At 32.6% G+C, this 27,855-nt stretch overlaps 3 protein-coding genes across 3 annotated transcripts; 2 read left to right on the top strand and 1 right to left on the bottom strand.

The window, feature by feature from the left end:
• Nucleotides 1-6,503: 6,503 nt before the first annotated feature.
• On the top strand, nucleotides 6,504-7,195 carry LOC120274971 (pollen-specific leucine-rich repeat extensin-like protein 3). The gene has a single exon (XM_039281499.1). The coding sequence runs from the start codon at nucleotides 6,537-6,539 to the stop codon at nucleotides 7,011-7,013; it is 477 nt and encodes a 158-aa protein (XP_039137433.1). The 5' UTR covers nucleotides 6,504-6,536; the 3' UTR covers nucleotides 7,014-7,195.
• A 5,168-nt stretch (nucleotides 7,196-12,363) lies between these two features.
• Nucleotides 12,364-15,477, top strand: LOC120274913. The gene is made up of 4 exons (XM_039281454.1): nucleotides 12,364-12,945; nucleotides 13,331-13,401; nucleotides 14,211-14,399; nucleotides 14,975-15,477. The coding sequence occupies exons 1-4, from the start codon at nucleotides 12,369-12,371 to the stop codon at nucleotides 15,458-15,460; spliced, it is 1,323 nt and encodes a 440-aa protein (XP_039137388.1). The 5' UTR covers nucleotides 12,364-12,368; the 3' UTR covers nucleotides 15,461-15,477.
• Nucleotides 15,478-15,859: 382 nt separating this feature from the next.
• LOC120274949 (ACT domain-containing protein ACR3-like) lies at nucleotides 15,860-18,100 on the bottom strand. The gene is given in 9 exon segments (XM_039281487.1): nucleotides 15,860-16,274; nucleotides 16,370-16,810; nucleotides 16,812-17,074; nucleotides 17,076-17,172; nucleotides 17,282-17,349; nucleotides 17,465-17,579; nucleotides 17,681-17,726; nucleotides 17,796-17,898; nucleotides 18,071-18,100. Coding segments are annotated over 8 exon segments (1,530 nt in total). The 5' UTR covers nucleotides 17,897-17,898; nucleotides 18,071-18,100; the 3' UTR covers nucleotides 15,860-15,875.
• Between the last annotated feature and the right edge of the window lie 9,755 nt (nucleotides 18,101-27,855).

Genomic DNA, 27,855 nt, shown 5'->3' with positions numbered 1-27,855 from the left:
TGAGGATATTTTACACAGGAAGAAATGTATATTACACAAAAACTCAAAAACCCAAAATAATACACACGAATGCCTGAAACCCACACAGCCGAAAGTCGGATTCTACACAGGAAACCTAAAAAAATACACAAGAAAAGCACACAATACCAATATGCAGCAAGTCGGCCAACTTCTCTTTACCTTTTTGCTAGTGTTTTGGTTTGCAAGAAGGCTCATGAGTTTGTGAGAACTTCGGTCGAAAGACGAGAGTGCGAAGAGAAGAACAAGGTCATCGGCGAATGAACAAAAAGAAGAAAGTCATAGGCGAACGAAGAAGAAGAATGGTTTTCACTGCGACAACGCATATAAGTATAAGACCAAGAGCCGCCTAGGCAGTTACGGGTGGTGGGTTTCCAACCATTGAGCTGTTTCTAATGCCAGTTCAAGGTATTTTCGTCATTTCCTTGCCTTTGGATTTTGGAATTTTAACAAAGGACAAAAATGACATTTCTATGGCCAGTTAATTAGACCTTAACACTCATTAGCGCCTTCCGGATTTGATGAGAATTATTTTGAAAAGAAGGAACCTCTAACGAATAAGCAAACTTCAATTGATTTTTAATGCATCTGCAAACTATAGAGGGACTTATAGTTAATTACATGTTTATTTAATTTTATAAAAGCTTGATTAAAGCAAATTAATGGGTCTTTAATTTAGTGACAATCACCAGTGTGAAAATTTTATTGTCTAAATTCAAAATCTATTGAATACAGTGGTGATAACCGATCTAAAGTTGTGGATGCGGAATTGTAACCAAAACCCATATCGTCAATAAGAGCACATAGCCAGATATTCAATTCCAGACCTTACATATATATGTGTTTGACTTACATATATACATGTTTAGTTATATATGCACTTATCATATGTCTAAAAAAAAAAATGTGACAGACCTGGTACATGTATATGACGACGAAATACACTGAATGTTGAAAGGAGATGTTTTGAATAGAATCAGAAGGGGGGCGTGAGACATGTTGCAGCATATAAATGACTTGAGCCATCACAATTTTGGACAAGTATACGAAATACCTGATCCTCTCCGATTCCTACTGGATATGATCATAAAAGAGTATACATATATATACATATATTTGAATAAAATACTTAAATTCTTCTTGTTTTGACATTTGGGTGATTGAAATTTAATGTCTAAAATATTAAGTTAAGATGTGTTTGAGTTTAGTAATTAAGAAATCTATGATCCTTCAAACCAAATGTTCTCATGAATTAGAAGCCAAATATCATCATAGACACCAAAGTTTTTTTTTTAGTGGATAAACCACGTTTTATTAAAGAAAGATTATAGGGCAAACTGGGAGGATTACAATATAAAGACCGAGGGGGAGGAGAAGAAATGGGACAATCACCAAAAGTAAATATGTCCTACCACCAGACGGGAAACGAAGGACAAAAAAAGCTGATAAAGGGAATAGAGTTGGGGTTGTTGGAGCTCAAAAGATTTCTAGCATGATAAATATCACAACATCTCGCCATTAAATGAGTGATTCGTCGGGCTACTATCCAGAAAGGGTTAGATGCCTGCGAAAGTGAGGCTCCTTTTGATTTTTCGAATAGCCTCTTCCAAAGAGATTTTGATCGGGTCCAGGGTTGCATGAATCCAAGAAAGAAGTAGTTGGTTAATTTTGCAAATTAAAGGGGGAAAATCTAAGGCAATGAAATTAAAAACGTGATTGTTGCGTTCATGCCAAACGACCCAACATACAGCACGGATAAAGAGGTTTGCCAATGACTTAGGGCTAAGATTTCCCTTGAGTACCCAGTTGGACCAAATCATAAGAAGGGTGTTGAAAGGCATTGCAATATTGAAAATTGCCCCATAATTTGCCCATATACGTGCAAAAACCGGGCATGTAACGAGGAGGTGATCCGCCCTTCTGAGTGGCTGAGAATGAAATTAATGTATATGGATAAGTAATGAGTAGATGTGAGTAAGTGATGCATCCAAAATCAACAAAATAATGATGTGATTTTAATCAATGAATGTCATTTCCTAAAATCTTCAAAAGTAAGCATCACATCATGCATGGATGGTGAATAAATTGGAGATCTTAATTTTTGAGAAGGGAGATCTAATGTCTCTATCATGAGAAAATTATTAACAAGAACATATCATATGAGAAACACTAATGGCAAGAATCCAAAGTTTCCCATCACCTGAGAGATTGCATTTCACTAAACGATAGCATTAGTAATATATGTTACAGGTAAAGCAAGGGAGGTAAGTAATTAATTAAGTGAAGAAATATGATATATCGACAAGTACATTGTAAATGCCAGTCAGATGATCAATGGAGATAAGTTATTTACAACCTATTCGGTATTTGGTTTGTTAATTTAGTTGTGGCTTAATAAATGATGAAGTTCTATCTAAGCTTTAGAATTCCCACATTGCCACAATTTTTTTATTTTTATGTTTTTCTGTATTAGAAAAGAGTCAAACTTTTTAATATTATGCATATATGCATGGGAGTTAAATTAGGGTGAGATGATTTTTCCACCACTAATTAATACATGCGGTGTATTTTTTTTTTCTAATAATTAGAGGCTCCCTTCACTACTACACGCACTTCTTCTCTTTCCTGAACTTTTAAAATAAGTAATCATCTATTTATTGTGTTTATAGAAAACTTATTCAATCTATTCCCAGACCAACATTAGCGTGTGTGCGATGTCAAACAACAAAACTGACAACATTTTGGCAACTGACAAGACAACTTCTGCAACAGCAAGCAGCACAGTGAACAAGTATTCTTGTCTCAATGCATAAATCTAACAGGATACAATCAGCAAAATTTAGACCCATATCTTTCTCTCTTGACATTCAATTTGGTGAGAAATATTTGATGCAAGAACATTAATGTTTCCGCTGAAATATATTTGTGTATGTATATGTGTATATATTGTTTCCAAACTCTTGCCTTTCCAATTTCAAAACTTGATTAAAGCTCCATTGTCTATGACCTTAAGTTTAAGATTTTTCTCAGTTATAACACGGCAACATGAACTCATGTAAACAGCCATCTTGCTTTCCAATGTACTCCATGAATTGCTTTGAAGAAGAGACCTAACATACATGTGAAATAGCAATCAATGTTTTTTTGTTTTTGAGAATGTCAACAAGTCATGGGCCTTGTGGCCAAAAAAAATATTTTATTTATTAAATATTTTTTTCAAAAAAACTTAACCATAAACTGTTAGTGGATTTTTTTTTTATTTCTTTGTATTTCTTCCGGTGTCTTTGTCCCCTATTGTTTACCTACTTTGTACTGTTTTTTTTATTTTAATGTATAAGATTTATCTATTTTTTTTTTAAAAAAACACTCAACCAGTACCACCACAACAATAGGTGAATGGTAGCGAAAGTTTAAAAATGTGATAAATTTATATGAAAGGTCTAAGATTTGGACTCTATACATTCACTAATCAGATGTCATTTAAATAATTTATTATATATTTTTTATAATGTAGTTGATCTAATTATTGTAAAAACATGTGGAGCAATATAATTTCTAATTGTATGCATGTGTGATAACAAAAAATTTTACTATTATTTCATTTGAATTTTTTTCTATAAAATCTTTTATAAATTAGGATTTTCATTGTAATTTTTCCTTTGTAATTCTCCGTGCTTCCAAAATAATAAAATTAGATCTTTATCATGCTATGCGATTTGTCTAGATAAAAAAAATTTATATACACATACACACTTTTAATATATGGAAGAGAAAATTAATGATTTCTAAAAAAACCTAATGCTATTTGCAATAGCATTATAAAGATAACTAATGACTTCCTTAATGGGACAAATATAGAGCAAAGGAGATGTGTCAAACGGGGAGACAAATACAAAATAAAGATGTCGAAGAGCAATTAGAGTCCATATATATATACATATATTTGAATTTGTCTTTTTATTAATTTGAGCAATTTGAGTTATAACATTTTAGTACCATTTATTTTTAAAAATAGTGCCAAAACGTTTAATTTCTTTAATTTAAAATTAAATTTATTTTTTTACTGTTATTCAATTTATTAAAAATATGTATAAATTAAGAACCATTAAGAACCATTCAAATCTACCCCTAATTATAACTTTAATGGTTTTAAATTAATATACAAAAAAATATAATTGGTTTTTACCAATATATATTTTACTAATGTAAAAAAGAGTATAAAAAAATTTCATGTCTATTTTTATACCACGTACGTATGAAAGCATTTTGATATTACAAATTAGACCACAAGCTACTAAACCATAACTTCAAATTAATAAAAAAGACAATTCACGAAATTGGTTAGTAAAATTTTCAGCCAATTTTGATCACTGGGAGAGTCCCAACATATGGATCTTTAAAACAAACAAGGCGGCATTATTATTATTATTTTTCAGACCAGCCTTTGTTGATGATGTTGATTGTTCCTAAATGGTCAAACCTTCAGTATTGTTCTGGTCACCGTTCAAGATATCAGTCTTATTAGACTTTTACGTTGGTTTTATATTCATAATTATACATTTATATATATATATATAATTAAATTACAACCTGGCCAAAAAAAAGGACGTGTTCATCCACCATCTGATAATGTTTTAGTTGAACTTAGGTCCCATGAAACATTTAAAAAAGTCCTTTTCTCTTTATAAAAAAAAAATAAAAAATCTTTTATTTGAGTACTAATCCAATGGAGGCCGAATCAAAATTTATCCATGACGTCCTCCAGTGCATCACCTATTTTTCAAAAAGTTTTCATTAAATTTTTTTGCTTATTACAGATTCATATGGGTTCTGTAAATCATTAATAATAAAATTAAAATCATGCATCTATTCTCTTAAATTACCGGTGCTTCATTTTACTTTTTATCATATTATATATATAATAACTACTAATATTCAATAATTATATTTACATCATAACACCTAAAAGCCCATAATTTTTTTTTACAATGGTGTCAGACTCCATTTTATACAAGAGTCGTTCAGGAGACAAATATATACAATTGTCTTCAAGTTATAGCATCTTAACAACATCTTAGAGATTACCTTATGAGGTGGACTAATTGGTGTTAATGTGTTATAGCAATGATTTGCATGTGTGCCAAAAATAATATATGAGGCACTATAACCCTATAATAGAAAATTTTCCCAATCTAATAATGTTGAAAAGATGGAGAATAAAATTCCTCACACAGAGTGGCGGAACCAGAACTATTTGGTAGGGGCTAAAAAACAAAACATAAAAAAAACTATCAAACAAAACAATTATTTCCAATAAAAATAATATAAAATATTATATTTATATAAAAACCATAATTTGAACTATTGCCATTGTTGGTGCTAAATGTATGAGATTTATAAGTAAAAAAAAAAAACTTGCATCTCCTGGTTTTGAATTTTCTGAAAAAACTAAAATTGATCCATCTTAGGCAACCAAACTATAATTTATTTATAAAATACTGTTGTATATTTGACATGGCATCTCATGAACAGCTAAAAAGCTAAAATATAATGTAACAGTCCGCCCGTCAAATATCATGTACCGTGAGATAGGAATATTGTTTAGCGGTATTAATTTTTTTTTTAATTACTAATTCTTTAAATTAACATGTAATTTTTAATTTTTATTAAAATTTCTATAATTTTTAACATAAAAAAATGGAATTTAAAAACAAAGGTCATAAGCAAGTTTTGAACATCCACACTAACATATAGCAAGATTTTAAACCATACCCACTAACCATTCAAATACACCCATATTTTATATTCAGAACACCTACATTAATCATTATCACATCAGTCTAAATAAAAAAAAAAACCCCATATTATTCAAATACCCTCTTTCGGATCGGAGGATAGTTTTGACGGAGCTGATGGATGATCTCTCATGATTTTTCCCCTACTCACACAACAAACCAATAAATGGTAAATATACAATATTTCTACAAAAATTACATAGTATTAATGCTACAGTATTGATGTGATAAAATCAATTTCCACCTCTAAACTCACTTGTTCCATTGCGCTTGACAGTGTATGGCTAAAGCTCATAAACTTTATATACATAATCAAAACAACAATGTCCAACATCGATCCTTTTCATTGAGAGAAACATAGCTTTCAGTGACATTACCCCACACAAATGAACAAATTTCAACTCAATAATTCAAAACCCATAATTAAATCATTAGACCACTAACCAAAAGCATTAATCATCCCCTAATCTAATTATCTCCTTAATCAGAGTCCAATCTTTGATGTTAAAGTACAAGCTACAGACACAGTTGAGAAATGACGACGGGCGGCGGGGCCATATAAATAGCCCACTTATTTTGACCATTTAGCCACGTGGGCGACGCCCTAGCCGCCACGCTGACGTCAAATCACAACCCTATATAAACTAACAAACACCCTCACATATCCTTCCCAACTGTCTCACCAAACTAACTCCAAGCTCTGAACCCAAACCCAAAACCCAAATGGACTCTTCTTTCCCTCCACTCTCTCTTCACCTTTACACACCGGAAACACACTCACAACCACCACCACCACCAGCACAACCACAGCCACACTTCAGTTCAACACTTCATTCCATTAAGAAGCCGCCGGTGAAGTCTTGGCGCCGGTCGGAGCAGCCACCTCCAAGAGTTTACCGTGTTGAGCCACGTGGATTCCGTAAACTAGTGCAACGACTCACCGGCGCACCACCAAAACAGGCTGGGTCACGGCCTCTTAGAGACACTGCACCGATGCCGGCTCCACTTGAGTTGGCACCCAGACCTTTGCCACAGCCTGTTCAGAGCCAAGTTGAGCTTGGTCCTGGTCCTTTGCTAGATAACAATGGCTTCATGGGGTTCAATATCTCTCAGCCGTTTTATTCTGGCTGGTGTTTGTCTCCATTACTCAGCCCTGGAACTTTGTCTGCTTTGGACCATGGCAGCAGCCCTGTGCTTTGAGGATATATATATATATACTTAATTAGCATTCACCGGTGTTTATTTATTGTATTCTGCTAATTAATGACCAGCTTCCTGTTTAGATAGGAAGTTAGGATTACATGTATTATTACATTGCTAATGTTGTTTTATTATAAATAAAATTGTAATATTGCTAAACTACGTACGTGCATGTAATTAATGAAATGTCTCAGAGGTAATAAAGGATTAATTATATATTGTACGTACGTGATTCTAATTGTATGGGCTTGATGAGAATTCAAATCGTGCACTCTAACTAACCACTTGTCGCAATGAAAAAGGATAAAGAGAATGATGCATTGTCAAAGTTTTCATGTAAGAAAAGTCATAATGATTCAGTTACCCATTTGAGTTTTGTTTGGTTGCAAGTGTGAACTGTGAAGTATGTGCTAGTGTGCACATGTTACCTCGTTGACGCACATAAAAATATATATATATTTAGTTTGAAAACCAGAGAAGATGGAGAATAATTAGGAGAATTTTCTCTTGTAACAGCTGTCTCCATTCCAAGATGATTTTAGTGTTGAAGATCAAGTCAAAAGGGATTTTTATATATTATAATCTACTACAAGACATACATTTAAAAGTTTTTCTTATTAGGTTTAAGTTTTTAATTTTTTATGTCACAATCTTTGTCTAGAATGTCATTATTTCTTGCCCACATAATTGTTATATAACTCTTAATTATACTCCAATTCTTAATTTTTAATTAATAGATTTGAATTTCTTCTATTTTACCGTGTTGTTTTAATGTTTATTGTCAAGGACGTCAAGATTGTTTTTATTTTTAATGTATAATTAATCTATCTTACAGTTATGTTGCATGTTTATTTTATTTTTACCAAGATATATTCAAACTTCAAATCTGCGTAAAAAATATTAAATATTGATGAATAGATGAGTAAAAGACCAAACAAACTTCAAAAAGATTAAATGCTTCACAGCAAATCAAATGGGATCAGGGCCAACTTAAAAGCAGAAAATCAGTTGTAAAATCATAGAAGAAATAAAGTCACAATTAATTACATCCAAATCAGTCAAAAATTTTGGTCATAATTGATAACGACTAACATTCAAATTTAACCAGGTTATACAATTATAAACCACAAAAGAAAAACAATGAACTACAAACAATAATAATAAATAAATATATAAAATAATTATAGTCGGAGATTTTATTAACAAAAGGGATAAACCACACCCTTTCGTTAAAGGAAAACAAAAATACAGCATAACGAAGCAACTATAATAAAAGAAATTAATTGAACACAATCCTATAGAAGTAAACATTAAGGGTTCGTTTGGTTGGATGTGATGGGAATATGGGAATGGAGATAGAAATAGAGAAGGGCGATTAGGGGTTGGCAGCAAAAGTAATGTTTGGTTGGAGGGAATATAGATAGAAATAAAAGAGAGTATAGAGGAAAATTTTAGTAAAATTGCTTTTGTACCCTCTAATATTTTAATTAAATAATATATATTAATTATAAAGGTAACAATTATTAAATAATTCTAATTTCTATAATTTGTTTAAATAAGTTGTTGATGTATTTATTTTCTAAATAAAATTTTTAATTTATATATTTTAATTGATGAATAAAATTTAATTATTTTTAATTTAAAAATAAACAAATGTTCAAAATTAATTATTTTTAAATCTCTAAAATTTTAATAAATCTAATATTTTAAAAATGAATACAAACAACAATGAGATTTTTAATTTTTATTCAAAACATTATTCAAAAATTAAAAAAATCACATAAAAATGCTAAATTTTCCCCGAATGTCATTTCTTTATTTGTAAGGGGTATAAAGGTAAATAACATATCAAGGCATACTAAATCCCCCAAAATGAGGGGAGATGAGTATGACAATAAAGGGTTTGAGGGGCATACACTGTGCCCCTCAATCCATTATCATGCCTTTCAATTAGGGGTGTATTTGAGCCAAGCCGTTCGTGAGTAGCTCGGTGTTCGGCTCGATAAAGGCTCGTTCGTGTTTAGCTCATATTGTAAACGAGCCAAGCTTGAACATCATTTTCAAGCTCGATTAATAAACGAGCCAAGCTTGAGCAGCCAAAAGCTCGGCTCGTTTTGGCTCGTGACCAAGCTCATGAACAAACTCGTTTATAAGCTCGATTGTGAGCTCGTTTTATATATATATATATATATATTAAGATGTATATGTGACTATCTCATTGTTGTCAATTTGAGTTACACATATAGGGCTATAAACTACTATTCGAAGGCTAAGCTCATTTAAAGCTCAGGTCAACTAGTTCATTAAGTTAAATGTGCTCATAAAATAAACGAGCCAAGCTTGAACACCACCAAACTCGGCTCATTAAATCTTGTGAAGAACTTGTTTATTGTATAATTAAAAGCTCGTTTATAGTATCATTTACAATTTTATTTGTAACAATCATTAATATAATCAAACTCAAATCGAGTTGAGTCACACTTGATAATGATTCATTAAATAAGTTTACTAAATAAAAAAATAAAATATAAAAAAAAATAGTCAAGCCTTAATCAAGTTAGCTAGCTAAGTCTAAGCTTCGAATTTTTTTCTTAACAAGTTGAGCTTGAGCATGAAGCTCGAAAGAAGCTCGATTAGAGCTCGAGCTCGGTTTAAATAGTAACGAGCCAAGCTTGAACATAAAAAATGAAGCTCGAAGAAAGCTCGGCTCAAGTTCAAGCTTGATTGAATAGTACCGAGCCAAGCTTGAACAAGGCAAAGCTCGGCTCAGCTCGGCTCCGCTCGGCTCGTTTACAGCCCTGCTTTCAATGCATGCTTAAACATGGGCTAAAAAATGACTACAAAGACTTCACTATTAAAAGTCATTTGGTTCGCGATAATGTAGAAATATTACCACGCTTAATATTACACTAGTGGTAATTTGGATGATAATATCACATTATCAATATGAGAATATTACCAAGATAGTTGATAATTCTATTACCACTAAATTTGGTATCTATATTGGATAGTCAAATATGTGGTAATCGCATAACACAGTAATGAACTATTCATAGTAGTAAGAGTTCCAACCAAATATAGTTATTTCAAATTATCACAATATTTTTAATTATATAACATTTACACCCATATTATTATTATAATCTCGTTATGTGGTAATATGTCATTACCACGAACCAAACCAACCCTTGGAGCAAATTTAATAAACATAAATATAACGAAAAACACACAAGTATAATATAGTAAAACAGGATACTCTTTGAATTCTCTGAACACTTGAGTCCGTTTGGATCACGGAATAGGAATGGTAATGGTAATGAGAATGAGAAAAGTACTGTTAATGGTAATGAAAAAGATGTTTGGTTGAAAGGAATAAATATTGGGAATGGAAAAAGTGACATAGAGTTTGTATGTAAATTACTTTAATGCCCTTAATATAAGTAACGATAAATTAATATATAAAATAATTACATATAAATAAATATTTAGTCTCTATAATTATTATAATTAAATATTTAGAATAAATAATTTTTTATCATTAACCAATTTAATTTAATTATAATATTTAAATGACTCAATTTATGTTTATTATAATTTAATTTAATTATTATAATTATTTATTTAAATTAATTATTATTATTTAATTAAGTCTTAAGTATGGGCAAAAATGTCATTTCACTTTAGTTATAATTATTATATACTTTTGTTAATTATTTTATTTAATTAAATCTATGTAATGGCAAAACTGTCATTTCACTTTAATTATTATAATATTTAAATGACTCAGTTTATGTTTATTATAATTTAATTTAATTATTATAATTAGTTATTTAAATTAATTGTTATTATTTAATTAAGTCTTAAGTAGGAGCAAAAATGTCATTTCACTTTACTTATAATTATTAAATACTTTTATTAATTATTTTATTTAATTAAATCTATGTAATTGAGAAACTGTCATTTCACTTTGATTATTATAATATTTAAATGACTCAGTTTATGTTTATTATAATTTAATTTAATTATTATAATTAGTTATTTAAATTAATTGTTATTATTTAATTAAGTCTTAAGTATGGGTAAAAATGTCATTTTACTATCAATAGTGTTTATTCCCTCCATGCCCCCCAAATTTGAGATATTCAATTCTTTTACTATGCACCATACAATTATCTATAGTACTCATTACTAAACTAATAGTAAATTATCCAAACATAAGTATGGTGTTGTTTGTTTGCAAGGAGTGGAGTGGGATTGGATTGGGAATGAGTCCAATCCCTTGTTTGGTTGGAAGGCATAGGAATGAGGGAGGAGTCTTTGAGGAATGAGATGAGGGAGAACCCTTATTAGGATTCCTCTCATTTTTCTTGAGGATTGCCCGATCCGGATTTGAAAAATGTCCATTTTTACCCTTAATTTCAATTGTTTTTCCATCATGTTTTTGTCCTTTTCTTTTATATATATATTATATTTAGAAAAAATGTTAAGAACATTGTAAAAAACATAATAAAAATACCATATTATAAATAAAATAATACTATAAAAAAATAATAATAATAACAAAAATTAATTAATTATAAAAATAACAAAAAAATAAAATGATAACATTGTAAAAAAATAACAATAATAATAATGAAGATTAATTGTAAAAATTAATTATAAAAAATAAAAAAGATTTAAATAATAATAATAACATATTATAAATAAAACAATATTATTAACTAATATATTTATTTATTTATTTATTATTTATTTAATAAGGGCACAAGAGACATTTCTCACATATTTCTTCTTTTTACTTTTTCCATTCCCAATGAATTACTCTCCTATACTCCCTCCAACCAAACATGGGCTTTTTCTTCCATTCCTAATCTATTCCCCCTTATTCTCATTTCTATCTCATTCCTACTCAATTCCATTCCTTGCAAACAAACGGCACCTATATATATTTCTATTAGCAATCAATCCCATGCCAACAGTGCTCAATCCCCTCATCCAAACACAACCTCATGGCCATGGGAGCTAAATTATGAAATATTATTAATTTTTTTTTTTATTAACTCAGCAGGCCAGGAGCACAGTTGAGGACCCATCTAAAAAACTCCCCACAAATGACATCCATTCAGCAAGAGACACGTGTACATATAAAATTAAAAAGAGTGGATTGTATTTTAGGCGGCTAGCTTCCAGCGTTTGGGCTTTGGCAGCGTTCATGCACACCATGGGCTCATTTTAGATCACAGGCCAGAATATTTAACCATTCACTAAATGACACGTGTACAACATTTTCAATCTAAAGTGGGGCCCAGCTTGGTTTCGGATTTATAGAAGCACGTCCCCTTCGCCGGAAATCGCATGATGGCGTGGTTGGCGAGGTCCCTTTCCGCCGCCACCATGGCCGCCGCCGACGACGATCCTGAAGCCATGGCCGGCCACCATGAGAGCTACGACACAAACCTTGAGAAACGAGGAGGAGAAGAAGGATCGGAGTGCTCCACCCGTGGAGTCAAAGAGGACCTCTCGGAGCTCACCAAAGCCCTATCGCACCAGTTCTGGGGCGTCGCCTCCTTCCTCGCACCGCCGCCTTCCTATACCTCCGCCGTTTCAATGCCCTCCTGCCATTCGGACCCAGCTGAGGTCTCAGAGTCACAGCGAATCGCCGGGATCCGGAGCGATTTCGCGGAGATCAGCGGGAGGTTTAGGAGCGGGATCTCTAGGATCTCCAGTAACAAGGCAGTCACTGAGATATCGAAGATCGCATCTAGTTTTCTGCCCTTTGGCTCCGATGATTCAGAGGACGAGCTTGGAACGAGTGAGGGAGGCTGGGCGATTGGGGTTACTGCTGAGGTGCTTGCGTTCGCCAGGAACATTGCGATGCATCCGGAGACATGGCTGGATTTCCCTTTGTACGAGGATGAAGAAGAACCCGATGGTTTGCTCTTGTTTTCCTCCTTTTTAGTATTTATTTATTTATTTGTTGGCTTTTGTTCATACCAGTGAATCAAATTTATTAGCTTTTTCTTTTGAATGGTGATAGTTTTTAGTAAATTTCTGATTCAATTGCATTCATTGCATTAAAGTACTGGCATTAGTTTGAGTTAATTAGTGGTGTTTGGATTGCTGGGAATTTCTCCAGTGTTATACACTGCTCTGGTTTATTTTTTGAAAAGGTTGTGTTTTGATCTTTTTGTCTTTATTTTGGTTTATTGTATTTCCTTAGTTATTTGAGGATAGCGTGGTTAATAATTTATTTAAATGATTTGTTTATAATTATTATTGTATATCATTGAAATTTAAGTGTTGGTTGGATGTCCCAGAACTAGAATTTGTGGTATTATTGATAATGAGATTCCATGTTAAAGTATTAAGTCGTGTTTTGGATTTCATGGTAAAAGTAAAATGGTAAATGGTGGATATGGGAGATTCTAGTTTATTCGAGGTTCTATTGGCCTTGCACACAGTCACTTTACCCTGATTATTTGTACTGAGTAATTGATTTTTACAATTAGATGTGAAGTTTAACTTTGAAGTATTACATAGTCCTTCAAAAGTATTGAGTGGGAAATTATATTAGTTCTTTAGTTTGATGGGTTGAGACCACTTTAAGACTGCACAGTCTTGAAAGAAGGTGAAAGATGGAATTCAAAATAGAGATAATTTGGGTTAGTTTTATTTTAAACCTTTAACTGGCCTTAAGCCATATGCTTTAGAGAATTTAGTAAGGGGATGCATCTAAATCGGAGTTAATTTTTACAATATGAATTGGTACTTTGTGTTTTATTCTGATGCTTGCTTTAAGGCCTTATATTCTGATTTGGCATGCACTGAATGTTTCTTGAAATAGGTTTAGTAATACTTGATTTTGACACCCCCAACCTTAGCTTAGCGATTGGCATAGCTTCGATGGTTCCTATTTACATGTCACATTCTCCCCTTTATATATTCATTGCAAAATCTAAAGTATGAATTAAGTTAGGATTTGTTCAAATTTAAGTAAACCCAAGTTCCTTGGCTATAGTTTGGTAAGTTTTGAAGGAATAACTATCCCTTGCAACATCTATTGGGAGTGGTTTGAGATTGAGATGAATGATCAACTAGTATTATACTAGAAAGAAGCAGACAAATGCTTAGAGCATCATTACAGCTTTGTTTTTGGTGTTGGTTATGAAATTTACTTAGTATTCCTTGTTCTTGCAGATTTTTGACATGTCTGATGCCCAAGAAGAGCATGCCTTGGTTGTTCAGCATCATGAACCAAGGCTGGCCGCTCTGAAAATTGAGCTTTGCCCAACCCATATGAGCGAGGGATGCTTTTGGAAAATCTATTTTCTGCTTTTGCATTCCAGACTTAGTAAGCATGATGCTGAACTTCTATCAACACGTCAGGTATGTGGGCTTGTTACTCGTTCATATCCATAATCCATACAATATAAATTCTAACCAAAACCAATCCCATGTTATTCGGTTGTTCAGATATTAGCAGCTTATCTGATGATTTGATAACTATGGTGAACTTGTGTCATTTTGTTGCTCCTTGTAAATGTTTGTAGATGTTAGACCTCGGTGAAGTTGTAAAACATTTTTGGTCAAGCTTTTTATTTCTCTACATATCCTGAAACATATATCTTGATTGTAAATATCAAACATCGAAATTTGATCTTGTCAAACATTTTCTTTTTCGTCCACCTGGGCTCTTGAGCGGAAGGGATGAGAATTTATTAATATTACCTAGCTGACCACTTTACTAGTCAAGCAAAGTGCATTCAACATTATGCCATGTAGGTTATATTTGTGACATGCTCGTTGTGTAATCCAGTCATCTGGTTAGAGATTGACTGTATTAATTTAACTGCCGTTTGAATTAAGAATCCAGGCAATCTACTTCTGCTCAAATGAAAGACATTTCATAGTTTTTGTTTTACATGTCATTTAGTGTTTAAAGTCTCCTGTAACTTGCACAGGTTGTGGAAGCCCGAGCAAGATGGTTGCAAGAATTGCAAAATCAGGCAAGGCCAGAATTATTGAGAACCAGTAAAGGTTTAGCTTTCAAAAATGAGGGTTTCGGTTCATTTTCACCTGAAGAAAAATTGTCAACACAAGGATCATCAAGCACTCTTTATGCACAAAGACCCTTGTTGCCTGAATTTGGAAAAGCCTCCAGTTTACCTATCACTGACTTTGTGTCTGAAAAACACCCAACCGAGATCATGGGGATAAATAATAGTATTGATAAGTCGGTGATTATGAAACAGTCACAAGTCCGAACTGGAAATAAATGCCTTCCTTGGAGTGCTTCCGAAAACTCTATCCATGATGATGATGATGATGATGATGATGAGTGGCTAGAAGAGGAGACTGGGGAATGGAACAACTCACGTTCTAGGACTATTACCTTAGGAATTGAAGATGTCTCCTTCAGTGATCTTGAGGATGAGGATGATACTTAGTGACATTTAGTGAAGATATCTATGTACAGTTTCCCCCATGGGCTACTCTTATATTCTAGCAAAGCAAGCACATCCTGACCAGTGTGCAGGACATGGGTGCAAAGGGCTGACAGTGTTCTTCTCTTAGTTGAAATACTTGTGCTTCTGAAACGCTCCCTGGTTGCTTGGAGGCAGTGATCAGTGGCCCAAAATTTAGGCAAAACAATCTATGGCATGCTCCAGGTGGATCGATGAATGAGATTGCCACAGGATTTACATAACAGATGGTATTTACAATATAAAGGAGCATAAGAAAGGTCTATTTCGCTAGCCTGCCTTTAATATTCACATAACTGTTTACATACTATTGCCAAATAAAAGAAAAGTTGTTCTCTTTGTAAGCCTTCCGAGCCTGCACAACCATGCTCTTGTCTCATTATCTAATGGACCCAAAGTTGGAGAGACGCTCAATGTGATACCAGAGCAGACTCCCTAAAGATAGTCTCGGCTTCTCTTCACTGCTAGCACTGCTACCATCACCATGGTTCGACGAGGCTAGGTTGTTGTTAGTGCTGATACGACGAGACTGCATTGGCGATAAGCCCTTCACCTCCAGATCAACACCGGCACCAATCTGCTCTCGCAACGCCTCCACCCTCCTTTCATCGACCACTCCCCTCCCGACGCATCGGTCACATAAAAATGACCCTACCATCATCTGCCTCTGCAATCTACACTCTACCCTTGCCAAAGACAACCCATTCTCTCGTACTGCTCTTGTGATCTCTGCTATCAATCCTACCCTATCTCTCATGCAAACATCCAACCTCATTCCCTACATACACATTAACACATCAATAATCAAACTACCAAAAAAAAAAAAGAAAACAATCAATACATAAATAATCCAATGACAAAACTTAAACTCACATGAGATACCCTGCGTTCAATCGCTGCAACCAAACACCGAGTAACTCGTCGTCTCTCCACCTCCGCATCCAATGTACACCCATCTACTCGCCGGATGTAATACTCCTGCAAAGCAACCGGTCCATGAGAGCTAACAGCAGCATGAAACACAGCATACTGCATGTCCGTCAATGCACACACAGTATCAAACAACAACTTGGGTCTGTCTCTACTCCTAACATTAACAACCGAATACCCCCTCTCCTTCCAACTATCCACTGACACTTGTGTCACCATCCTCGCCGCACCTGATCCAAACCCCATTGACTCCTTCTTTCTCTCCTCAATGTTCACCTTTGCAAACTGGTCCCCTTCAACCGGCAACGGCAAAGGACTTTCCTCATAGTCCCCATCCTCCAGCATCAACTGGTGCAACCTTCGCTCACTATGGACTCGACCAGGGAGTGGGCCCACTTAAACTAACATGCATTTTCTCACCAGGCCCACGATGGGCCCCCACTACACTCCCAACCTGTTCCTCCACATAGCCCAAACGTTCACGGCTTACAATGGGCCGGGCGGAAGGGGTGTCCACAAGAGTCATGATGCAAGCGGCACGTGAGTTGTGTGTCCATGCCTGGGTGGACAGCACGTGACAATCTAGCTCGACGAGCACGGCGGAGACCTCCGACAAGAGCCCTGGCCGGTCCGCCGCCGTGAACTCCAAGACAGTGTGTTCTGCCGCCAGGTGTCCTGGGCCCACCAGCCTCCCCTAAACAAGTCCTGACCTCTCTGGCACTCTCTTTCCTCCCAACAACCAGCGACTGCATTACATCTAAACCTTTTTTCAGTTTCAAATAACAAATAACAATGATGATACTTGTATATATTATAAAAAAATAAAATAAAAATAAAAATTGGAAATGGACTGACCTGTTGGATATAAAGGATGAGTGATTGGTCGGTCAGCTTTTTCCCTTGGTGGTCCGTCACGTGGAACACTGTATTATCAACCATGCCCATCACCATCAACATCACCATCAAATATAACAAGTGTTTATTTATTTATGCGCATTCAAAAACAAATTAAAAATAATAATAAGAAAAAGGACTTGCCATCCATGAGCCATCCACCATCAGAGGAGATGTAGGACTTTGAAATCACAAGATCCAGGTCAGTGAGCACCTGCACCATCTCCAGAAGTATCCCAGGCCTATTTGCACTGTCCACCTTCATTCATACATTCACAAACCCCCATCAATCATATATATATATATATATATATATATATATTTGTACAAAAAGAGAGAAATAGAGAAAAAGAAAAAAACCTTGACAAGAGTGCAATCATGGCGAGTCTCGTTGTCTATACACACCCTGACATAGTCATATACATCATGAAATTAAGCAGCACAAAAAGACAGAGTTGGTTCTGAAAATAAAAACCTGGGTGATTGAATGCGTTCAATAAGAGAATCAAAATCCGGGTCAAAGTATGCTCCACCAGCACCAGCACCACCAAATCCATCCCCCAGCGTCATCCTCATCCCTGTTAACATTACCAAAATATTATAAATAACCAAACTTCCTTTCTTTAGAAACAAACATAAAAAATTTTCCCCTTCTTTAAAAACAAATCTTGTGTGATATTAAACAGCAAATCAAGGAATATCTACACCATAAATGCAAGAAAAAAAAAAGAAAAACCTTGAAACACTGACCTTGTAAAGAGATGAAGAAGAAGATGAAGATGAAGATGAGGTCCGTGAATACACAAAGGCAATGAGGTAGCGCTACTTATAATAACCATTGATTGAGAGACAGAGAAGGAAGGTGTCATACATGGCAACAAGCGCCACGTAGGCATGGTAGCACGACACGTGCCATGGGCCCACTAAGTGCGGCGGCTCGGTGCCTAGAGACCCGGACACGTGTGCGTTGACGGGGTGCTAATTTTCTCCCCCAGTTAGGGTATTCAAGAAGCAATCTCCACCGTTCAATTTGGTAGTCATCCAAGTTAATCATTGGATTGAAGAGAAGAGAAGATATCTTATGTGGAAAGGGTAGAACGTAAATTATATAAAGTACATATAAATCATCAAATATAATGCAAAGTGTCAATTTCATCTTATTATTTTCATTTGTTATTTATTTTTTTTATTTTATCACATGAGTTTTCAATATGTTTCATTATAAATAAGGTACATCGCATATGTCGGCATTTGGTACTTCTCAAAATCTTTTCTTGTCGTTTTATATAATGTGTTTGAAATTTATTTATTAATTTTTCATGCTTTTGTTTTAAATTTTAAATGTTCAAGACCATTATTCGGTTTTGAAATGGGTATTAAATTCAGTTCTTTAAATTAAAACATGTTGTTTTGGTTTTTATTTTAAGATTAGCATTGACATTGATATTGACATTGACATTGACATGTTTATTTAAATGATCATTGAATGTGCTCTTTTTTTTTCTCTTGAAATCAAAGTAAGCAATAAATCTCAATTAGAAGACCACTATTTGTAATTATTATTTTTATTTATTTAACTTAATATTGTATTTTGTAATAATTCCTTTAAAAATTTAGCCATGTTTACTTATTTATTTATTTATTTTTCTCATATCTTGATATTCTTAAGAGAGAAGAAAGAACGAAAGTACAAGATCAATTTTTTTTTTTTGAATAATAGACGACGAGCGTTATATAAATATAAACAGTACTAAACAGTACTGGAACCTGGATGTACAGTATATACAGTATGAAAATAGTATAAGAATCCCGGATGAATAGTATATAAACAGTACGATGAATAGTACTGCCGGGGGAGGGATTTGAAGCCATAACCTCCCCCTTATACTTTGGTGTCATAGTACAAGATCAATTTCCTCAAGGATAAATCTAATCTCTAATGACACAAAGTTAAACAGATTATTTTATCTCTAAATTAAAGAACATTGCACCTTAAAAGTCTAATTAAATTATTTAGCACTAACCAAGCAATTGCAATTGCAAATGCAAATGCAAATTAATTAACTGCAATGAACTTGTCAGGTTTTTCTAACGTCTCACTTTTCTTTATTTGCAATATTCACTTTTTATTTTAATTATCCATTATTAGTCAATTTATTATATATTGGATATTATTATTAGTAGTAGTTGTTGGCATTCATATCCGTTGGCAGGGCAGAGCAGCTTGCAAATGTAAACAAAAAACCTATCCTTGACCATCTTTAATATTTGTAATAAGATTATCCATGACTATCAATACCTGATGAGGGATTGAGTGTGTGGAAAACCTTACCTTTTTTTCAGGATTAGATGCATGATTGACTTGTAACCATCTCTTCAATTTATTATAATTTAATAAGACAGCAACCACAGGTTACTGAATTGATTCAAAGAAGAGATTGCGGTACCTACATTGTGGAGCAAGCATGCTTACTGCCTTGATCTCTAATCATGACATTGTGGGAAAAATTGGACAACAAAAATACAGATCATCAGTTATAACACGAAAAAGTCCAAGAGAAGTCTGGAACTTGCAGACTCAAATAGGATGAGCCAAATAGTCCCATATGATTAAGCTTAGCGCGGGCTAGATTCGCAAAGAGTGCTTCCCTTTAAGTCTCCTAAATCTCCCATTTTTTTTTTTAAAAAAACTTTTTTTTCTTTTTATGTTTTGTTGTTCTCTCTGTTGTTCCACTTCTAGTAGACTCTGCTCCTTATTTTGCTTTTGTTTGGTTATTTTAGTTTTTGCTGGCTTGCGTTATTGTTGGCGTTGTGTTATCACCTTAATATGTAACTGCTTTGTTTTCGAATAAATAGGTTTATTTATTTAGTAAAAAAAAAAATCAAAATGATAGATGCATTCAATTTGCACTTTTACTGATGGTTTTTGGATTAACTTTTCAACACAATTCTTTATTTAGTGGAAGTAACATTGATACATAGTATCAATTGGTCCCATGATTCTATTTTATTTTTTCAGTGGGGCATATATGATCATGTCAATTGTTTTTGTTTATGTTGATGGCAGACATTACTGACAAACAATAGTATTTTTAATTAGATAAGAGGTGAAAATAAATAATAAGTCGGAATTGACATATAGATAATATTAAACATTTGAAGTGAGTAAAAAAATAGCATAGTTGCTGAAAATAATCAAATATACATTCCCAAGGAACTATAAGACACAAAAGAGATACTTTATGGCATTGTAACATGTCAAAGCACAGAAAGAGATGAAAAAATAAATCAATAAAGTGAGAAGTTTAAAGAGCACATTGGCTTTTAGTGATAGTGTTGAATTTCAATTAACTAAGCAAAGATGAAGCACTGAATTCAATGTGTGTAAAGTTCTTTATGTAATCCCAACAAAGCAGATAGGTATATATCTGGAAAATAATTAAGTGATTTACTGAAAAAAACATGCATATAAATTTACTGAAGCAGATTGAAAACAAAAACAATGAAAACTTAGACAACCCCAACTGCTTTTTAAATGATTAAAAACTTAAAGTAAGTAACAAATAAAGGGGAAGACCGACAACAGTGTGATGACTTTCAATGAGAAAAGTGGATAGTGACCATACTACAACAATATGTGTCTGATGTTTGAGGTGATGATATGTAAGCAAAAGCATCAAGCTAAAGAAACCAAATTTTACAGTTGAAGGGAAGCAAAAGATGTTCATAAGCATGACATCATTCAATCCACTAAAATTACTTTTCTATCTCTCTTTATCACCTTTTGTGGGGCTCTATCTGGTAAGGAACTTCATTCTAGCACGCAGGGACTCAATGAAAACTCACTTATGAAAGAGAAAAGTGAATAATTAGAAGAGCAATTCAAGTGACTTGATCTTCAACTATAATTGTCACCTTCCTAACAAGAAGAGTTAGATATTTCATCCTCTTCTCATATTAAGAATTGATGGTTTATTGAGAGTTCAATTTTTATGAATTAACAGTATTTATTCTTAAAAAAAATATTGAAGTAAACTAGGTAATTTAGAAAAAAACTAAGAAAAATAAAATTTGCAAAGTTACCTTTGATATGCATGTGATTGTGATTGATATGTTTCAAAGTAATTTTTTTCTCCTTCCTCATTCAATTGCCTATTTTGTGTTTTTTTTTACTTCTATATGTTATCTACTTTGCAGTAAAAGCCTTTGTTTTGGGTATTTTAACAGAGTTATGGTTTAAAAACTTTGATTTTTTTGGTTTAAGGTTTACATAGGTGCATGCCACATGTTATGAAATTGATGTGCAAATAAAGACAACATTTCAAACATTGGCTTCAAGCCACATGTTCTTGAAGTGATTTAAAAATGAAGATGATATTTCAACCATAGCTCCATTTCACCGTGAAATTACTTTCATTTGTCAAACAAAAGAGGTTGAGAGATCAAACTTCTTCTCCTAGCATTATTGATTGAGATGATTGTTTTTGTCTATTTTATAAAAAACAACAAAACAATTGTTTTCAAGTGTAGTTTTAAATTTTTCTTAAAAAGACAATTTTTATATATATATTTTTTAATAAAAACAAATAACCCACTGCTTAATTTTGTTAATTTATTAAAAATTTCTATTAATTAAATAAAATTTCAATTTTGATAATGGTGAATTAAAAATCTATCTTTTTGTTTTTTTGTTTTTTTGTTTTTTTCTTTTTATAATTCTAAGGAGTTTAATTTTCCGTTAATCTAAAAATACGTTTCTAAAATGTTAATACATTGTGAAATAATAATTAATAATCACTACAAGTAACTTTTGATAAAAAAATTTCAATAAGATAATTTCTTAATTAGTTAAAGATTGAGAAAAATAAATACCATTTTGATCACAAAAATTTTTTTAAACGTTATCCGATTAAGCTTAATTAATTTCTTTTGCAAATTATACTAGATTCTGAAAAATATCTCCCTCTTACAAAATATCTCCCTCTTAATGTATATATATATATATATATGCAAAGGGTTTGTTTGTGCACCAATCATGATTAAAAAACCTATTATTTTAGAAATAGATTTTATCACCAATGATCAAGTGTAGTGCTTTATGGTAGATCTGCTTTTGATTAAAACCCTTCACAAGTGGAAGTATATTTCTGGGAGTGTGGGAGTGATTGTGTAGAGGTGATCTCAACTTCCATATGTGTGGGTTCCGTCTCTATTTACTCCGTTGATTTTTGCTATTCATCTTAATCTTATATATAAAAAAAAACCAAATATTTAAGTTGTTGGCAGGTTTGCATTCAATAAGGTGACAATCGGTAAGAAAAATTTCGTTGAAACAATGACTGCTATTGATTCAAGTGTCAAATCATCAGCATGACATTCTTAAGAACCTCAAAGAAAGAGAGTGGGATTTTATTTCATGATAAACTCGAGTGCATGTCCCTGTTTTTCTTTTTTTAAGAAGTCTACCCGCTTATTTTGAAAAAAAATAAAAATCTATCACCCAAAAAAATCACTTTTTTAAAACAAATGCTTCACAATTTACAAAATAGAGGTGGCATGAAACATGTTATATGGAGTAACTTTCTTAACATATACTCTTATCCCGCCCTCTTTTCAATAGCATGTAAACATCATAAAAGAGCTCCATGCTAATAAACCAAAAGGATGTTGATGGCCGCACACAACACATGTTATTCGGTTTATTTCACATTTTTCATTTGCTTTTTACTATTTTTAAAAAACCTAAAATAAAAGTTTTTGATGAACAGAAGTATTTAGCATCTAGATCCTAAAGTCTATGATTTGAAATATAACTCCTGTGTTATGATAAAGCCTCAGGTGAGACAGCTTTTTGATGCGACAATGATTTGGCGTCATGAAATACATGGACAGATATATTTTCTAAAAATCAAGAGAGAGAGAGAGAGATATAGTAACCAAATAGCATAAGAGAAAAACACAAGGTTGGAAGTGATAAACCTAGCTACCGGCATGGATTCCACGTCAGGTGCTATTTGGAATCTGTGATTTATTGATGTTTGAGTATATGAACATCAGTCTGCTGCGATTGCTGCTCAACAAACAGGACCTTTTTTTTTAATTAATTATTTATTTTTTTATAAAATAAATAAATCACAATTACATTAAATATGATCACCAAAATATAAAGGAGAAGGTTACGAGACTCAAATCTCTCTCGCGATCTTGTTTTTTACGTCTTGTTTATCTGTCATTACATCAGGATTTTTTTATATTATTTTTATCTATATATATATTGTATAATCGGGGTTTCGATGATTGTTTAGATCTTGATTTATATAAATAAAAAGCGCTTTATCATATATTATTAAAAACAAAAAAACAATTACGATTAAAAGAAGTGAGAACAAATGAAAATTACAGGTTAGTGGTTGAAACAAAAAGGCAAATTTTGAAAAATTGGGAATAAAAACTTCTAATTAATTTTTTTTTAATGAAAAAATAACTAGAGTTTATATATTATTGTGATATTTAATTTTATTATGAAAAAATAAGGGTGAGATATTCAAAATGTCTTGAGTTCATAAGCTACGTGGAGCGATAATTATAATGGATCGTCGATTATGACTTGGGATCACACCCAAAACCACTACCTTCGATTGAGGGCTAGTATCGAGCGTTTATTGTTTTTGTATAATAATGATTTGAAAATTTTTTTCTTGGAAATCTATTATTAGTTTTTAAATAATTTTTTTTTAAAATCAGCTGCCGTTTTTGAATAATTTTTTTTGTCAAACAATTATATTTTAATAATTACAATTAATTAAATAATTAATTGAGTTATGATTGCATTAAAATAAAAATGGAAAAATAAGACCGTTGATGCCACTGGAACGTGACAAAAACACCATGATTGCATTAAACAAGGTTGTACATGTCGATAAATTAAAAAGAAAAACTTCCATACAGAAAAATAAGATAAAAAAGGAAAAGGATAATACATAAAAATGAGATAAACAATTTAAAAAAATCATATTAAGAGATTTTTTTCATTATGGGTACTAAAAATTAGAATGCGGAGCAGCAGAGACATGACACAATCAAGTATGGACGGCAAGGGAGAATTGACGAGGAAAAAAGCCATAATTTCGACTTGACTTTTTGACTTCAAGAACTAGCTGTCTCTTCTAGTGGAGCCAAAAGGTGCCATAATTGTGGCTAGGATTTTTTTGGTTTAAAAAACACACACACTCTCTCTCTCTCTCTCTCTCTCTCTCTCTGAGATGAGCTGAAAAGCACTATAATTGCTGCTTGACTTATTCAGTTTGAAAATTTTAATTTAAAACCCAATTAATTTAATTAGCAGAATGAGTTTTATAGAGTCCAGAACAGAGATGTTTTACAGCTACGCTTTCAAATTGATTGGAGAGGTTTCCAGTTACCGTGTGATTCCTGTGCACTGTAAAAGAAAAAGTCTATCAGTTTGCTATTACCCTACTTGTTCAGTAATCTGATTTACCATCACTTGCGGAAAAATTTTTAGAAGAAAAAAAGCATTTTCACATTGTCTTTGTGAGCCCCACCTTAAATTAGATCACTGGCCGTCGATACGAGCTTTTCGATCAGAAATGCAGTTGATTTATAAGATTTTTAAAACACTTTACTCTTGCTCTTTTCATGATTCTACGAAAATATCCGCGATTTGCGGTTCCGCCATCGACCTCTTATAAACCCTAGCGCTCTTTTCGCTTTCTTACGTGGTGTATGCAGTGATGAGAGCAGTGGATGTCTTGATCGAGTGTTGTTTTGCTTACCTTTGAGTGTAGGATCTTTGAGGCACATTGCATAATTAATGATTATTATATGATCTTAGGTTAGCTCTAGATTTATTTCTTCTGAAACCCCTAAAATTTTGTTCATATTTGTGATTCAGCTTTAAAACTTTAAATTTAGGCGGCCCTGAGTTTTAGGGCAGTTCGATTGTAGTTTGAAGGAGTTTTGTTTCTCTTTTTGATGTATGCACCTAAGCGTACTCTTAGGATCTTGATCATGAGGCTTTTATGGATTTAATCACGTCTCAAGGATGAGATTTTGCATGATATATTTGATGTAATGTGAAGTATAGTTGATTGAGGTATAATCTTTCGTCAGTGAGAAAAGAATTGTTAGAATTGATTTAATTTGAGAGGGTTTGATTTTTCGTTTTTGACGATGGCAGAAATCCTCTCGATTTTTAGAGGTCTTAGAGGAAGAATTTGGAGGGAGTAAAATATGAAATTTGTAGATTTTTATGTTATCTAAATAATTGCAAAATTTCAGATTTTATCCATCTATGAGTTGTGAGATATAAGCGTCATTGAGTATAATTGTCTGCATGATATTTACTGTCAGAACTTGAAGAATCATAGCGAGTTACGATGATCAGGAGATTGAATTAGATAAGGTGAAAAATAAGAAAGTCGTTCATTTTTGAGTTGTCTGATTGTCAGTAAAATTTCATTAAGTTTGGAGTTGTAGGTTAAAGAGATATACATATTTTTAATGGTATATGTCTGAATTATAATTTTGATGAAATAGTTAGAGATTCAATTGAATGTTATAAATTGAGTAATACTACTAAATTATGTGAATTTCAGCTATGTACAGTAGTGTTAGGTGTCTATTATTCCCAGAATTTTTGAAATTTGTGATTTGGAAAAGTGTGAGTGAAGTTATGAGGGTTTTAGTACTCATTGATCGTATTGGAATTATTGATATGAACTTTTTAGAGTGGGTAGTGCTTTATTTGTACACTCACGATAATCAATATTTAGGGAGTGTAGAATAATAGTTTGAAATTTTTGCATTTGTACCATCCAAAAATCTTTATATATATATATATATCTTATCGACATTTGTTAGCCTCGATTTTGTTATTTAAAAGTTTAATAGGATCTCTTACGAAATATAGGACATCTCAAAAGTGTAAGGTTTGGGAGTATTTTTAGCGTTAATCGAGTAAGTATCACATATAAATCCTATTATATGTATATATATACTTGAAAATTCAAGTTTTTAGTGAACTTTTGGGTTTTTAAAGAAAATTAATGATTATTTTTGACATATATATTTTGAATTAGTTATTTTATTATTATTTTGGAATTACTTAAATTATTTGAAATTTTTGAGTTAATGATATTTTATTTTTGGATTAGAGATTGTCACGAAAGGTTTAAATATTTATTTTTAAATTCGGATTATTTAATTTCTAGAGTTTTATATAGTTTATCTAAATATGTATTATTCAATTATGAATTTAGGATATGTCTTAGTTAATTTCGATTAATTATTATTATTATTATTATTTTAAATTATACGTTCATGTTTGGATTCATAATGCTAGTTTATTTTGCTATGATAGAATGGGATCATCAGTGATAAAAATTTTTGTTTGTGCGAAATTATTACGTATTATCTTGCGATGCAAATTTTGTTAGTTTATTGTTTTGTGAATATGCAGTATTTTGACGTAGAAAGCTAGTCCAATTAAGTCATGATAACCACTGTCGCATGGGGGTTAAACAACGGCCAGGCGTCGACCGTATTTTGTTATAGAAACTATAGTTTCCACTGCTTACCGTCGGTGAAGAATATCGGCTTTGATAATTTTTGGCTACGTGTAATGAGGGGTAAAAATATGGTTTTGATAAATTTTTGTTTCGGGATTCACGGGTAAATATATGAATTTTGTGATTTTGTTTTGGCGATAGTTGTTTGGGGGCCCTATATGCTCGGGTTTTGACATCTTTGTTTATTTGAAATAATTACGGTTTACGATTTTCTCATTTTGATAAATTATGATTTTGTGTAAAATGATCCCAATATTTTTAGTGGGTGCTTCTAGGTATCAGCTCATAAATTTTTGTTGATATTTTTCGGATCGGGGAGTAGAGGTCGGGTGGCGGATAGACATGAGGATCGTTGGGCCAGCCCTGTTTTATTTAGCTTATAATAAGTCCCAGATTGTTGTGTAGCTAGGGTTTTTATTTGAATAAGTTTTATATTTTTATTACTGATCCACTGAGTTTGATTCGTTTGATTACATTTTTGGATCGAGTTTGAGGCGCCTTGTACTCTTGGTTTTTGACTTGTAGGTGTCTGACGGTAGTTTATGCATGTCCGATTAATAAAAAGCTGGGTTGGGCGTGGCAGTCTTCAATTGATATATATATATATTTGCATGATAAATATTAAACAGCTTTTCCTGTAGTAGAGAAATAGAGTTTCCACAAATTAATTATCCAGAAAAAAACATGACCAAAAGTTCAATAAATGATAAAGATACTCATCAAACAAGCAGAGAAGAAAGAAAGACACAAGGTCTGCAGCTTAATAGAAACTACAGACAGAAGTATAGCTTAAAACATCATATGATCATTCATATATATAATAGAAGATGAAACAGAGGGAGAGAACAAACAGCTGTGTCATAAGAGCAAACACACAAGTAGTAGATAAGTTAATTATAGCATCTGGGATCAGCACAATATCAGTGCATGCTTATAATTATAAATGCC

Source organism: Dioscorea cayenensis, chromosome 13 (assembly GCF_009730915.1).
Source record: "Dioscorea cayenensis subsp. rotundata cultivar TDr96_F1 chromosome 13, TDr96_F1_v2_PseudoChromosome.rev07_lg8_w22 25.fasta, whole genome shotgun sequence".
Taxonomy (NCBI): Eukaryota; Viridiplantae; Streptophyta; class Magnoliopsida; order Dioscoreales; family Dioscoreaceae; genus Dioscorea; species Dioscorea cayenensis.
This window is presented reverse-complemented; position numbering and strand designations above follow the sequence as displayed.

Excerpts from the sequence above, each read along its gene's own strand:
- LOC120274971 (XM_039281499.1), top strand. The coding sequence starts at position 6,537 with ATGGACTCTTCTTTCCCTCCACTCTCTCTTCACCTTTACACACCGGAA.
- LOC120274913 (XM_039281454.1), top strand. The coding sequence starts at position 12,369 with ATGATGGCGTGGTTGGCGAGGTCCCTTTCCGCCGCCACCATGGCCGCC. Across the intron at positions 12,946-13,330 it reads GGATGAAGAAGAACCCGATG|AACTAGAATTTGTGGTATTA; the intron begins GTTTGCTCTTGT and ends TGGATGTCCCAG. Across the intron at positions 14,400-14,974 it reads AACTTCTATCAACACGTCAG|GTTGTGGAAGCCCGAGCAAG; the intron begins GTATGTGGGCTT and ends TAACTTGCACAG.